The sequence below is a fragment of the Typopeltis vanoorti genome, chromosome 5 (assembly GCF_054136105.1).
Source record: "Typopeltis vanoorti isolate ZY-2024b chromosome 5, IOZ_Tvanoo_1.0, whole genome shotgun sequence".
Lineage (NCBI taxonomy): Eukaryota > Metazoa > Arthropoda > Arachnida > Uropygi > Thelyphonidae > Typopeltis > Typopeltis vanoorti.
In genome coordinates, this window is record NC_143553.1 from 159,384,149 (window position 1) to 159,399,596 (window position 15,448).

General features: G+C 37.2%; 1 protein-coding gene across 1 annotated transcript in view; it reads right to left on the reverse strand.

The window, feature by feature from the left end:
* Positions 1–15,448, reverse strand: part of LOC150106997 (adenylate cyclase type 3-like) — a 398,311-nt gene that overhangs the window by 132,602 nt on the left and 250,261 nt on the right. Inside the window, exon 17 of the mRNA XM_090392870.1 lies at positions 5,205–5,351. Coding sequence (XP_090248996.1) covers positions 5,205–5,351 — 147 coding nt within the window. The remainder of the gene's footprint in view (positions 1–5,204; positions 5,352–15,448) is intronic.

Genomic DNA, 15,448 nt, shown 5'->3' on the forward strand with positions numbered 1-15,448 from the left:
AAGAATGTTTATTCATGTAATCAAAAATTAAATTAGCTTGATGTAATTTTTTTTTTTTATCGCTAGAGGTCATGCCAGTTGAGCAGCATGTGATCAAATCATTGTTTCTCTAGCTTACAGTTTGATATGTAACGCAGCTTGCTTTGTATATTTATGTATGCTCGAGATGATGATCTTGATATGAAGATCGAAATGTCAGGATAATAAAAAGTGTTATTTTAACACGGTTGTAGAATCCATAATTTAAAAATTGAATTCTATCATTATAACTCAACAGTACTACTGATCTCCTTTACAATCACTTCAGTCTCATCTGTTCTTCTCTCTTGATCTTTTGCTTCACTTCTTACTTCCTCTGCTCACTTGCTAATATCACTCATTGTTCCTCCTTGCAGCAATAGTTCCTCTTTCTGACTCACACCAAATCTGTTCAAATGCAGCACATCACTTTTGTACATTTCCATCCTTCCTTCAAATGCATATCACACATTCACAAACTCCACTCCCTTCTCCTCACACAGCTATGCCAACATGCCATTCGCAATCCCTGCTCTCCATCTCAAATCGCCATTATCATGCCTAGGCACACTGATCACCTTTCCAACAATACTGCTATCTGTCACTCTCCTCAAAAACCTCCTGATATCCATTTTTACATGATCTTTATGTCAAATCAAGTCACTTGTTCCAACCACCACCAACAGCTCATTTGTTTGTCTGCTTCTCTTATCTAATGCATCAATTATGCTGCTAATTCTCACTTCTAGAAAACACACCTTATGGACTCTCTCATTTAGCATACCTCTAATAATGGAATTTCCATACATCACTATTCTCAAGCCATTCATCAGATCTTTTTCTCTTCTTTCCTTCTTCCTACCCTTTGGCACCCATCCATTCTTATTCACCAAACTTCTTATCTCACTATGCTTATTTTTCATTTCACTTCTCATTCTGATCAACTCGTTTTTCAAATCTTTCATCCTGGCAATTACTCCATCTGTCAGTCTATCATTCGTTTATTTTGTTTTCTCATTCTGACTTTCTTTGCTTCCACAGTATCATTTGCTTTCATTTCTTCAACTATACTTTCTTACTTTTATTCCATCATCCATACAGTTGTTTGTTCCTGCAATTATGAACTCTTTCATTCCATCCACCAGTTTCATGTTTACTGGTAATTCATAGTCCAGCTTGTGACATATCCATACCCTCTTTGAACTCCTGTTCAGTCTCTCCACAAATACATTTCCCACATTTTTCCACTTATAAATGTTACATTCACGACAATGTGCCATTCTCAAAACATCCACTCTGTTAATTACATTTAAATTTTGCGCTACCGATGCATTGATCTCATTTGTACCACCATTTTGTCACCATTCAGCACAAACTTCAAAAAATATTACAAGTCTATTTGAAATACACAAATCTCTACAATGACTCAGTTGCACTAAGCCATGAAGAATAAATAAAACTACATCAAAAAGCAAATTCAGATTTTTACTTTCCCAAAAATAAAACTTATCTTTTCAATAGCATCATTTGACGGCCTTTCACTAACTGGTACTCTCGCGACGTTTTGATGCACTCTTTTTCTAGACATATGCTGAAGCTGTATTGTTAATTGAATGGTTGGTGTGCAATTGTTCAGATATTCCATAAATTCTGGAAAGGCTTGTCTACAATATTCCATGATTTCAAATTATTGTTTACATTGCAGATTCAAATTATGTGTCAGTGGTGATTTATTCTGCACCTGAATTCAAATTCTTTCATGAAACATATCAATATGGGAGAGGAAAGGATAATCCTATGGTAAGGAGGTTAATAACTTAGAAAAAATTTAAAAAAGTACATCTTATTTTGGAATTCTAATGAATTTATACAATGGCAAGAGGATCCACCTAGAGGGTGGGCATATATATTTCAGACTGCTTAATGTTTCTTCAATAGCAAGATTTATAAAAAAGTTATAATATATTATTATTATTACATAACACCTCCAGGGAGTCCAAAGACTCATCAAGGGAGGGTACCTACTCTACAACTCTAAATCTCCACCAATCCACCAACCACAACTACCTTCATCATCTACACCAACGCCATCTACCGCCAACCACCACTAGCATTTTCACAGACAAACACCCATGGCAGGATTCAAACCTGCAACCTTTTGGCTGGAGAGCGGATATGCTAACCACTCAGCCAACCAGGCTGGCATATTAGACTTGCAAAAAATTATCTAAAACATTAAAACCATGGTTATGTGATGACATCCTAAGTTTTTATACATATAGGTTGATAATGATGAGTCTTTTGACTCCATGGAGGCCTGAATAATAATAATAATAATAATAATAATAATAATAATAATAATAATAATAATAAATAATAATAATAATAATAATAACAGTTAGATATCATACTTGAATAGTGAGTAATTTTTATGTATCTTGGGATACCATTAAATCCTAGCAGTAAAAGAATTCTCAGAACCTTAATTTTTTCTTCAGTTCTTCTGACAAAAGTTATTTATGAAATTTATGAAATATTATTATCATTTCATATTATTTATGAAATCCTTAATCCTACAGTCATTTTCAATTGTGGTCTGAATCAGCCCTCTTGTATAGTAAACATCTATTATTAATAAACTGTTTAAAATGATGGTCCTATTAGCAATGTCAGACCAAAAAACAATGTTGTTATTTTTACTGAGATCCTACAAGGCTGTCTGTTTATCTTTTGTTAAGCTTGGAATAGAAGATAAAGAATATTAACAAACTTAAGCATTTTGATCACATTCACGTTCATTCAACAAATTGTTTACTGTGTAGTATACTTTCACTAAGAGACTTATTTTAGGGATAAACTTTTTGTATACAGAATAACTTCAAGAAATAGCTTTGAAATAGCAAAGTTAAAGGCATTTATGAATAAAACTAATTTTTCTGCTTGAAAAAGATTTTGATTTGCTTTTTATGTTTAAATCTAATGTTTCTTTTTGATGTTTTCTTAATGAGTATTTTATTTTCTGAATCAAGTCTTCAATAGAGTTCCTCTAAAGCAGCAACATATTTATTCTCATATAGGGAATTTATTATTATTATTATTAACATCTGACCTACATGGAATCAGAGACTCATTGTGGAAGGTACACACACACAAAAAAGCTCATCCAACCATGCCTTAAACGGATACGATGTATCTACATTCACAACACACTCAGGCAATGCATCCTATTCATCACCCACTCTCCATGTAAAGAACATGCTCCTTATCCCTCTGCTCATACCCTCCATTCACAGTTTTCAGGGATAGCCTCTTGTTCTACCCCTCTCCCATTCTATGAAAAATCTTGCCATCTTAACCTAATAACAACCCCTGACTAACTTATATGTCTCAATCATATCCCCTCTCCTCCTACTATTCACGAGGCTTTGCAATTTACATTCTCTCAATCTGTCCTCATATTCCACTTTCCAAACATCACAGACCACCTTTGTGAATCTTCTCTGAACCCTTTCTAACATATCTTCATCACCATGAAAACCCAATGACCAAATCTGTGCACAATAATCCATATGAAGCTTGATCAAGGCTTTATACAGCATCATAATTTCTGCATATCAGGGTCCTCCACATCATTGCCCTTATCTGATGTGACATCGTCTCAACTTCTGCAATGTGTCTCCTGAATTTCAGGTCCTTGTCCACCACTACTACCAGAACTCTCATCTCTTCTTCCTTCAAAGTTTCCCCCACCAAGTATATACTTTACATCCCATTATTGCTTACCAAATTTCAAAACCTTACACTTTGCAACATTGAACTGATAGTTCCACTTACTTGCCCATTCATGCAATATATTCCAATCCTCCTGTAAGGCCATAACATATACTTTACTCTGCAATGCTTTCCCCAATTTTGCATCATCTCCAAACAGCTACATATCAATTAAACTCATCCCAATATCATTAATATACAAATTGGACAACAATGGTCCCAAAACTGACCCCTGCAGTACACCATTACTGAGCTTCCTTTTTGGGATACTGTTCCATAAACAACTTTCAGATACCTATCTGACAGCTAGTCACTGATCCAACTCACAAGTTTGTTATCCGATACCGTCCATTTCACTTTATTTAACAGCTTGTCGTGTGGTAGTCTATCAAGAGCTTTTGTAAAATCTAAGTATGCCACTATATATACATCTCCCTTATCCAAGACATTTGTCACCTTGTTAGTTCATAAGTAAGTTAGTAAAACATGATCTCCCTTTATCAACCCATTTCTGTATCCTAGTTCTCACCAATCTCTCTCTCTCTAGTACCTTCACCACAACTCCAGATATACAGATTGGCCTAAAATTTGTAACCACAGCCTTATCATCACCTTTATGCAGTAGAACAATTTTATCTTCTTTCCACTCTCTTTGAACCTGTGCTGTTGTAAGACTTATTAAACAGGCATGCCAATGCTATTGCCAATTCTCTGGAACCTTCCCTTAAGATTTGTGGTGATATATCATCAAATCCTATTGCCTTATTGACATCAAGTTTATTTATTTCCTAATATACCTCCTGCTCACTCACAATTAAGTCATCCTCTCTTATGTCCTCTACACTTAAGTTTCTCATGATTTCACCCTGATGAGGATTAAAAACCCTTGTAAATTGATATGCAGAACACAGCATTGAATAGCTCAATGATGTGTTCTGCATGCTACCATTTTCACCAGCTTTGTACTTCCACATATATCCTTTCCTACATTTCATTCACATTCCATTAATTTCATTTCATACATTTCATTGAGTTAAAAGTAATATTCAGAAAAAAATGGACATTAACTAGTAATTATTTCAATAATGTATATAAGTTCATAAGGAAGTTAGTAAAACATGATTTCCCTTTATCAACCCATTTCTGTATCCTAGTTCTCACCAATCTCTCTGTCTCTAGTACCTTCAAGTACGTTCACCACAACTCCAGATATACAGATTGGCCTAAAATTTGTAACCATAGCCTTATCATCACATACAGTTAATACATTAATTGAAATTCTTTTTTCTGTTTTTCCAAAATTCAAATAAAGCAAGCTGGTTGATTGCTTTATTTGTAATTTCAGTGATCATATATCTCAGTGGAGCATTCAAGTAATCTTTATTAGAATGTTTGAGTCACTGAAAAGTACTTACAGCATCATAGTCAGAGATTACTTCATTTAAGAACCTGAGGCACTCAAGCCCTTGATTATTGACTGAATCTTCTGTGTAAAAGTCTGAGAAGTTTGGCATAGCAGCAAAAAGCACTCCAACAGCATCATAACTTTTACTGTATAGTTCCTGATGGATTAAACAAGCGATATTAGTGAGAAAACATATTTATAAAAGAGCAATAATTACAGATTAAAGTATTTGTTTTATAACAAGCTGCAACAAAATATTTTATGATCTTCCTACATTAGGTAAGGTATGGTTTAACTTAATTTTAACTAAGTTTAACTTCATTTAGGTTTAACTTAGGGTAAATTGGTTTATAGATTGGTTTAACTAGAGATATACGACTATTTACAGATAATGCAAATCTGGAAAGAGTGACGAGGAATCAAGCAGATGTGGTCATACAAGAGGATTTGAATAGACTGCATGAGTAGCCAACAGTATGGACCTGTCAGTTCAATGTTGTGAAGTGTAAGATTTTGAAATTTGGTAAGCAATGATGGGATGCAAAGTATACTATTATTATTATTATTACATCACACCTCCATGGAGTCCAAAGACTCATTGAGGGAGAGCATCTACTCTACAACTCATCATCTCACTACTCCACCAACCTTCATCATCTAACACCAATGCCATCTATTGCTGACTACCAGCACTAGTGCTTTCACAGACAATCACAAACATCCATGCGCACAGCAGGATTCGAACCCGCAGCCTTTTGGCTGGAGAGTGGATAAGCTAACCACCCAGCCAACCAGGCTGACAAGACCTTATACGCTTAGTGGGGAAACTTTAAAGGAGGTAGAGACAATGATAGACCTTAGAGTGGTGGAGACAAGGACCTAAAGTTTGTAGGTCACACTACACAAGTTGTGAAGTCATCACATCAGATTATGACAATGATGCAGAGAACCGTAACATACAGAAATAAAGAGGTTCTGATTACATTGTATAAGGCCTTCATCAGGCCTCATATGGATTACTATGCCCAGATTTGGTACCATAGGTCCAGAGAAAGCCAACTTAAGGTGGTAACTGGATTTGGGATGTTGGATGAGGACAGATTGAGGGAATTCAGTTTTCAAAGCCCTGTGAATAGCAGGAAGAAAGGTTGAGATATGATTGAGACCTTTAAGTTGGTAAAGGGTTGTTACTTGGTTAATGTGGAAGAAATTTTTCAAAGAATGGGAGAAGGGGACATTCCTGAAAGCTGTACAAGGATGGTGTGAGCAAGTGCATAAGAAACAGGTTCTTTGCATGGAGAGCAGTTGAATGCATTGCCTTAATTGTGGTGATTGCAGATGCATCTATCTGACAAAATCAGAATGACCAAATCTGCACATAGCAGTTTGGGTGCAGTCTAATCAAAGCCTCATTCCTTGTTGTCAATAATCTTACCATAGCAGCATTTTTTCTCTATGTTGTCTTAACTACATTAATAATGTGTCCTCTGAATTTTAAGGCCATACCCATTATTTTTAAATATTTTTGCCTGTTCCTATTCTTGAAGAACTCCACCAATAGAGTAAGTAAACCTCCATATCTGAATTCCAAAATTGAAAAACTCACATTTAGTTGCCAGTCAGTTCAATTTAATAGACACAAACAGTTCTCCTCATAGTTCTGACTTTGCATCACTGCAAATAGCTGCATATCTACATTTATACCTCTCTCTCTCTCTCTTTCTCTCTCTCTCTCTCTCTCTCTCTCTCTCTCAATATCATTATATATTTTTAAAAGTAGTGGTCCCCAAACAAATCCCTTAAGCACACCACTGGTAACTAACTTCTTCTGGATTACTACTACTTCCTTATACACAACTCCCTAATACCAGTGACAGCCATCTTCTATCTATAATAATATTATTATTATTATTTAGACTAGGCCTCCAAGGAGTCAAAAGATTATTTGCTGGAGGTCCTTCCTAGGAAACACAAGTCTATAAGGACTCATTGTGGGAGGTCTCTCCTAGGAAACACAAAGTCTATCATACCACTCCATAAACTCATTGACCATTCTCGCTCTCACCACTCTATCAGGCAGTGCATTCCACAGTTCAACCACCCTCCATACAAAGAAACTACTACTCACCCTATTGCTCACAGTTTCCTTTCATAACTTCCAGGATGGCCCCTTGTCATCACTCCTTCCTGCTGTTCAACCAAGCAAAAGAACTCCTCAGTGTCAAACCCTGTAACCACCTCTCAACAGTTTGAAAGTCTTAATCATATCATCTCTCCTTCTTCTATCCACCAAACTCTGCAGTCCACACTCCCTCAGCCGATACTCATAACTAACATTATAAAGTCCCGACACCATCTTTGTTATCTGTCTTTAACCCTTTCCATAGTTAATTTATCTCCTTCAAATCCTGGTGACCAGATCTGAGAACAATAGTCTAAGTGTGGTCTGATCAGAGTCTTATACAACGGAATAATAACCATTTTATCTCTGCAGGTCAGTGTCCTTCTCATTATTGCAGCAATCCTCTGTATTACCTTCACCACCTTTGCAATCTGTCCCTTGAATTTCAGGTTTCTATCAATCATCAATCCCAGATCTCTTGTCTCTCCTACTTCCTCCAGTATAGCTCCAGGTTTTAGCTACAGCAGTATAGATTGGGGAAAGGAAGATGCATGTAGCAATAAGGGAATGGAATTTCTAGAATTCTTGAGGGACAAATGCCGTAGGCAACATGTAACAGAGGGAACAAGAGGTTCAAGAGTTTTGGTTTTTTGGTTATAGCACCAGAAGAGCTGATAATAACTGAGATGACATCTCTCCCACCAGTTGGAGGGAGTGGCCATATGGTTTTGACTTGAAAAATGAATACACATGCAGGAGTATTAAAGAGATGGGAACGTATGTGGCAGTATAAAGCAGGTGACTATAATAGTCTTAGACGTCAACTTGGGGAAGTTTCATGGAGGGAGGAATTGGAAGACCGAGATATCGTTAGTGCTTGGGAAATTTTGAAGGAATATTTGTTAGCAGCAATGGTAAGCTGTATTCTGCGAGTGAAGAAGAGGACACAATTTGGAGTAAAGTGGATGACAAACAATATTAAACAGGAGCTACATGCGAAAAAGAGGCCTATGGAAGAGATATAAGGAGACAAGTGAAGAGAAGATGCATGAAGAATATAAGACACAGGCCAGAAGAGTGACTAGTATGGTAAGGAAGGTGAAACTGGAATGTGAGAAGAGATTGGCCCTAAGATCCAAGGAAAATCCTAGGTCATTTTTCAGCAATGTGGCAAGTAGGAGGAGAAATGACTGTAGAAGAATGACATTGGGGGATAAAAATCGGAATAGAGTGACTGATGCAGAGAACATAGTGGAATTGTTCAATGAACACTCTATTAGAGTATTTCATCCTGGAGGAGCCAATTTAAATACTAGAGGGATAGAGCAGGTTCGAGCTTTAGAGCTGCAGGAGGAGAGCGTGTTCCACATACCGAGTACTCTGGATGTTAGTAAAGCTGTGGGAGTGGATCGTATTTCACCACGAGTTTTGATAGAATTTGCTAAGGAACTGACAGTGCCCTTGACCTGGCTTTTCAATGAAAGTCTGGCTGTGGGAAAGGTGCCCATGGAATGGAAGGAAGGTAAGATGGTGCAATTGCATAAGGGCGGTAGCAGACTGGAAGTGTCTAATTATAGGCCAGTTTGTGTGTCATCAGTAGTTAGTAAGATCTTGGAGAAAGTAGTGAAGGACCGTATACAGTATTGGGCAGATGAGGTAATGTTATCTGTAAGAGTCAACATGGAATTGTGAAGGAGCGCTCTTGTTTTAGCAATATGCTAGCCTTTTATGATAAAGTTACAAGAGCATTAGTTGAGGGAAACGCATATACTGCCATTTTCCTAGACTTAGAAAAGTCATCTGTTAGGGTGTCACATGATAAGCTGATATTCAAGTTGCAGCACATGGATCTGGATGTCAGATTGTTCAACTGGATTAAGGATTAGCTGTCTCAGAGAGTTGTATATGGTGGAGCAATATCAAAGAGGCAGAAGGTTACAAGTCGGGTTCCACAGGGCTCAGTACTAGGACTTATATTGTTTAATCTTTATATCAGTGACATTGTCCGTGGATTGCAAGGGGATATTCGGTTCTTTGCCGATGATGCAAAGCTGGGAAGGATTATTAGTAATAGTGCAGATGTGGTAACCCTGCAAGAGGATTTGAATAAGCTAGACAGATGGACACATGAATGGGGGTATCAGTTTAATGCAGCAAAATGTAAGGTCTTGAGGTTTGGGACACATCGATGGGACGCTGCATACTCGATGGGAGGAGTTAAGCTGGAGAAAGTAGGTGAGACAAGAGATCTGGGTTTGATGATTGATAGAAACTTGAAATTTAGGGGACATATTGCAAATGTAGTGAAGGTAATGAAGAGGATTGCTGCAATAATGAGAAGGACACTGACCTGCAGAGATAAAATGGTTATTATTCCGTTGTATAAGACTCTGATCAGACCATACTTAGACTATTGTTCTCAGATCTGGTCGCCAGGATTTTAAGGAGATAAATTAACTGTGAAAAGGGTTAAAGACAGATAACAAAGATGGTGTCGGGACTGTATAATGTTAGTTATGAATATCGGCTGAGGGAGTGTGGACTGCAGAGTTAGGTGGATAGAAGAAGGAGAGGGTGATATGATTGGGACTTTTAAACTGTTGAGAGGTGGTTACAGGGTTGAGGTGGTTACAGGGTTGACACTGCTGAGTTCTTTCGCTTGATTGAACAGCGGGAAGGAGTCATGGCAATGGACCATCCATGGAAGTTACGAAAGGAAACTGTGAGAAAGAGGGCGAGGACTGGTTTCTTTGCATGGAGGGTGGTTGATCCATGGAATGCATTGCCTGATGGAGTGGTGAGAGCGAGAACAGTCAATGTATTTAAGGAGTGGTATGATAGAAATTGTGTTTTCTAGGAGAGACCTCCCTCGATGAGTCTTGATAGACTTGTGTTTCTTAGGAAAGACCTCCTACAATGAGTCTTTTGACTCCATGGAGGCCTGTATAATAATAATAATAATAAACCAATACCCCCTTCATTTGCCCATCTGTCTAGCTTATTCAAATCCTCTTGCAGGACTACCATATATGCACTATTACTAATAACTCTTCCCAGCTTCACATCATCCACAAACAACTGAATATCCCCCTGCAATCCATGGACAATGTCATTGATATAAAGGTTAAATAATATAAGTCCCAATACTGAGCCCTGTGGGACCCCACTTGTAACCCTCTGCCTCCTTGAAAGTGCCCCCACCATACACAACTCTCTAATACCTATTGGAAAGTCAATTCTGAATCCTTGACCAACCTGACATCCAAACCCATGTGCTATAACTTAAATATCAGCTTATCATGTGGCACACTGTCAAATGCCTTCACTAAATCCAAGAAAATGGCAATATATACCTTTTACTAAAACAAGAACGCCCCCTCCCAAATCCATGTTGACTCTCACAGATAATATTACCCTCATCTGTCGAATGTTGCATACGATCTCTAACTAATTTCTCCAAGATCTTAACAACTACTGATGACACACAAACTGGCCTATAATTAGACACTTCCAGTCTGCTACCTCCCTTATGCAATGGCACGATCTTACCTTCCTTCCAATCTCTGCACACCTTTCCCATAGCTAGACTTTCATTGAAAGTCTGGTCATTGAAAAGTCAGGTCAAAGGAGCTGTCAGTTCCTTAGCACATCCTCTCAAAACTCATGGTGAAAAACCATCCACTCCCACAGCTTTACTGACATTCAGAGTACTCAGTATGTGGAACACGTCCTTGTCCTGTACCTCTAAACCTCAAACCTGTGCTATTCCTCTAGTATTAAAATTTACTCCTCCAAGATGAAATACAACAATAAAAGTGTTCATTGAACAATTCCACTATGTCCTCTACATCAGTCACTCTATTCCCATTTTTATCCCACAATGTCCTTCTTCCACAGTCATTTCTTCTCCTACTTGCCACATAGCTAAAAAATTCATTCCCTAGGATTTTCTTTGGATCTTAGGGCCAATCTCTTCTCACATTCCAGTTTCACCTTCCTTACCATACTAGTCACTCTCCTGGCCTGTGTCTTATATTCTTCATGCATGTGCTCTTCACCTGTCTCCTTATATCTTTTCCATAGCCTCTTTTTCATATGCAGGTCCTGTTTAATATTGTTTGTCATCCAATTTACACCAAAATGTGTCCTCCTCGTCTTCACTTGTGGAATACAGCTTATTATTGCTGCTAACAAATATTCCTTCACAATTTCCCAAGCATTAATGATATTCCAGCCTTCCAATTCCTCCCTCCATGAAACTTCCCCAAGTTGATGTTTAAAACTATTATAATCACCTGCCTTATAATTCCCAATATGTTCCCATCTCTTTGACACTCCTGCATGTCTATTCATCTTCTAAGTCAAAACCACATGGTCACTCTCTCCAATTGGTATGAGAGATCTCATCTCAGTTATTATCAACTCTTCTGATGCTATGACCAAATCCAAAACTCTTGAACCTTTTGTTCCCTCTATTACATGTTGCCTAAGATATTTGTCCCTCAAGAATTCTAGAAATTCCATTCCCTTATTGCTAAATGCATCTTCCTCTCTCCATATCCTATCTCACTTTGAATCCCAGAAAAACCAGTGAATAAAAAATTCTGATATCCGATTAACTCTCTGCACACAACATGCTATTCCTTCCACCTTCACCTCTTGCACAGAAAAACTTCTGCATGGAATCATTCCTTCAATCAGTGTTAAATACCACTCCTTAAAACACACTGTTTGGCTGGATCACTGATGACATTTTTTCTGTTTTGCTGTTACCCATGGCAGATTTATTTTTATTGCAATTTTGGGTTACTAAAAGGTTTATGATGTGAAATATATAGCCTCTCCAAGTCAATCATTTTCTTCTGGTATAGCCTGTTGCTACTAACATATCTGATTGGCACTTTCAACTAGATCTCTAGTTGGTGGATGCCCAATTGGTATTCTAGTTGGTCAGGATAGTGTTTCACCTGGCAACTTTCATTTCTGTTTGAAACATCCTGCTTATTGGAGATTTGAAATATCTGTTGCTGTGTTAGGTCTTCAGAGTAAGGGGATCTAGTTTCTGTCTCTCTCTCTCTCCCTCCTCCATTCTCATGCAGTCCAAGTGAAATCTTGCATGGTCTTGTCAAACAAATTAACAGAGTGTAGAGATCCAATGCAAAAGTATAGCAATAAAACAGCTTTACAGACCAGCTGCTAGATAGCTCAGGACCAAATCCGATAGTAATGAATGAGGAGGCTACCCAACTAGCGAAAAAATAATGCTATTCACTCTGCTTGGTGGGAGTCAACATGTGGTGGTATGCAGAGGAAACTATGAGGCCATGCATGGACAGGAGAACGAGTTCCCTTTATATTAGGGGAAGCATGAATGTGAATCATTACTTCCCATTGCATGCCCCACTCTAAATTTTCCTTCACATGAACAATGAAAGACAACATATTACAAATTAATATTACAAAGTCTCTTCAACAACAAATAATCTAAAAAAATGCAACCAAAAAAATTAAAAAAGTAACAAACTCAGCAAATATTAATATTAATTGCAAAAAAGTTTCCATATCAACATTAACATTTGTAGCTCTAACAGCAATTTAATATGTTACTCAATACAAGTAGCCCAGCTTGATTCAGCTGCTTGTATTAACATATAAGCTTGCAAGGTGATTTAAATAGACTGATAGTATGGGCAAAAGATAATGGATACCAGTTTAATATGAACTTTGTTTTCTAAGTTAAACATTTTGGTAAAAAATGATTACAAGCTGTGTACCACATTAATGGCTGTATTCCAGGAAATAAAGAGAGCATATTGTTAAGGTTTTCAAGGTAGTACATGGGTTGCTTTGTTATTGAAGAACACACTAACAAGTAGAGATAAGGAATATGTATACGCTTAGTTGTTATTGATTATTCTTGATAGCACTTCATGGTATAAACAACTCTAAGTGAGGAAACAAATTTATTGAACATACTATTATTTCCCCTGGTTCATAAAGTTCACAAGAAATTGTATTATTAATTTAATCCTTTATCCAATTGTAAGCAAGCAAGCAATGTTTACACATAAAAGTATTTTCATGACTGGGCTACTTGTATATAGAGGCTGACTTCACTTCAATTTCGTTAATATCCCATAATGCAAAGCATATACCCTTTCAGATTGCCTTACTAAGGCAATTGACATGAAGTCGTTATTTCTTTATACAAGTAGCCCAATCATGAAGCTATTTCATGTGCAAATATTGTTTGCTTACACTTGGAAGAAAAAATAATTAAACCAAAAATATATTTTGCTATCTTTAATTTATAGTTTAACCAAGTGAAAAAGCATTCAACATCAATAATCCAGAGTATTTTAATAATAAGTTGTACACACTTTTTGACTACTTGTACTAGTATATGGGTAATATATGACTTCTGCATTACTTTAACTTTGGTATCTCTTCTGGGTCTCGCTCTCACAATAAAGGTCAAAACTAGTCTGGGTAGTCGTCTTTCCTATAATGCATTGCATTATACACATCTGAAAGGGTGTTCTTTGCACTATGGTATACTAAGACAACTGATGTGAAGTCATTAGCCTCTATATAAAAGTAGCCCATTTGTGAAGATACTTCATGTGCAAACATTGTTTGCTTACACTTGGATGAAGGATTAAACCAAACATGTAATTTCTGGGCATCTTTAATTTACAGTATAACCAAGTATAAAAAAAAAAAATCTACAGTTCATAAAGGTTTTTCATCCTTGTGAATGTGACATCATGGAGAGTTTGAGAGCAGTGGATGATGAGAAGAAGAGACTGATTGTGATTAAGAAAACTTAATGTCAATAAGGCTGTGGGACTTGATATATCACCACATCTTCTGAAGGAATGTGCCAGGGAGTTGACATCTGCCTTGACATATTTGTTTATTATCAGTCTTACATTGGATCAAGTTGCAAAGGAGCAGAAGCAATGCAAGATTGTACTGCTTCATAAGGGAGGTGACAAAACTCAAGCATCAAATACACAGTACCACAGAACACTACACCAAATACACAGATTGGCTTATAATGGCTAAAGTGTTGGAGAGGCTGGTGAGTACCAGGATCCAGAATTGGGTTGACAACAGTGGTATTATTTTTGATGAACAGCATAGATTGCTAAAGGGAGGTGATGTTTTAGTTATCTTTGGGCTACTAAAGGTATGTCGATGTGCAATATATAGCCTCTCACAGTCAAGTCATCCCAACCTTCCAGCAGTATAATCTGTTTCCACAAACGGGGCTCTAGCGAACATGACGAGCATTTGTGCCAAAAAAAAGTATGCCTTCCCTAGTTGGAGGAAATGCCAACTAGACCTCAAGGTTAAAGATGCCAAGAAATTATTTTTTTTTTAATAAATTATATATTTAGTTTAATCCTTTATCCAAGTGTAAGCAAACAAAGTTTGCGCCTAAAGTATCTTCAGTACTGGGGCAACTCGTGGCAAAGATGGACTGACTTCACATCACTTGTACTAGTATATGGGTAATATATGACTTCTGCATTACTTCAACCTTGGTATCTCTTATGGGTCTGGCTCTCACAATAAGTTATTGTGAGAGCCAGACCAGTTTCGACCTTTATTGAGGTCTCTTCAGTGGGAGCCAGACCCAGAGGTGATACCAAGGTTGAAGCAATGAAGAAGTTATATTTCTATATATACGAATTGCCAAAAGGCATCACACCTTGTTAAATTACTTTGGATTAGAGAAAGATGTAGGAAGTTTTTTCGCTTGGTTAAATTATAAATTATATATATATAAATAAATTGTTTAATCCTTTATCCGAGTGTAAGCAAACGAAGTTTGCGTGTTAAGCTTACACTTAGATAAAGGATTAAACCAAGAATATTAACTTCTTGGCATCTTTAATTTATAGTATAATCAAGTGGAAAAACTTTCAACATAGACCATAGGTGGTAGATGTCTTTCATCGCCCGGTGAAATATCACCACCTTGCTTATTAGAGACCTGAACTGGCTACAGCTATGATTGGTTACTAGAGCAAGGGTTCTGGTTTCTCCCCCCCCCCCCACTCTTCCCACATGTAGTGAGTGTGATACTCTCAATGACATAACAATCTCACTGTAGTGGGCATGGA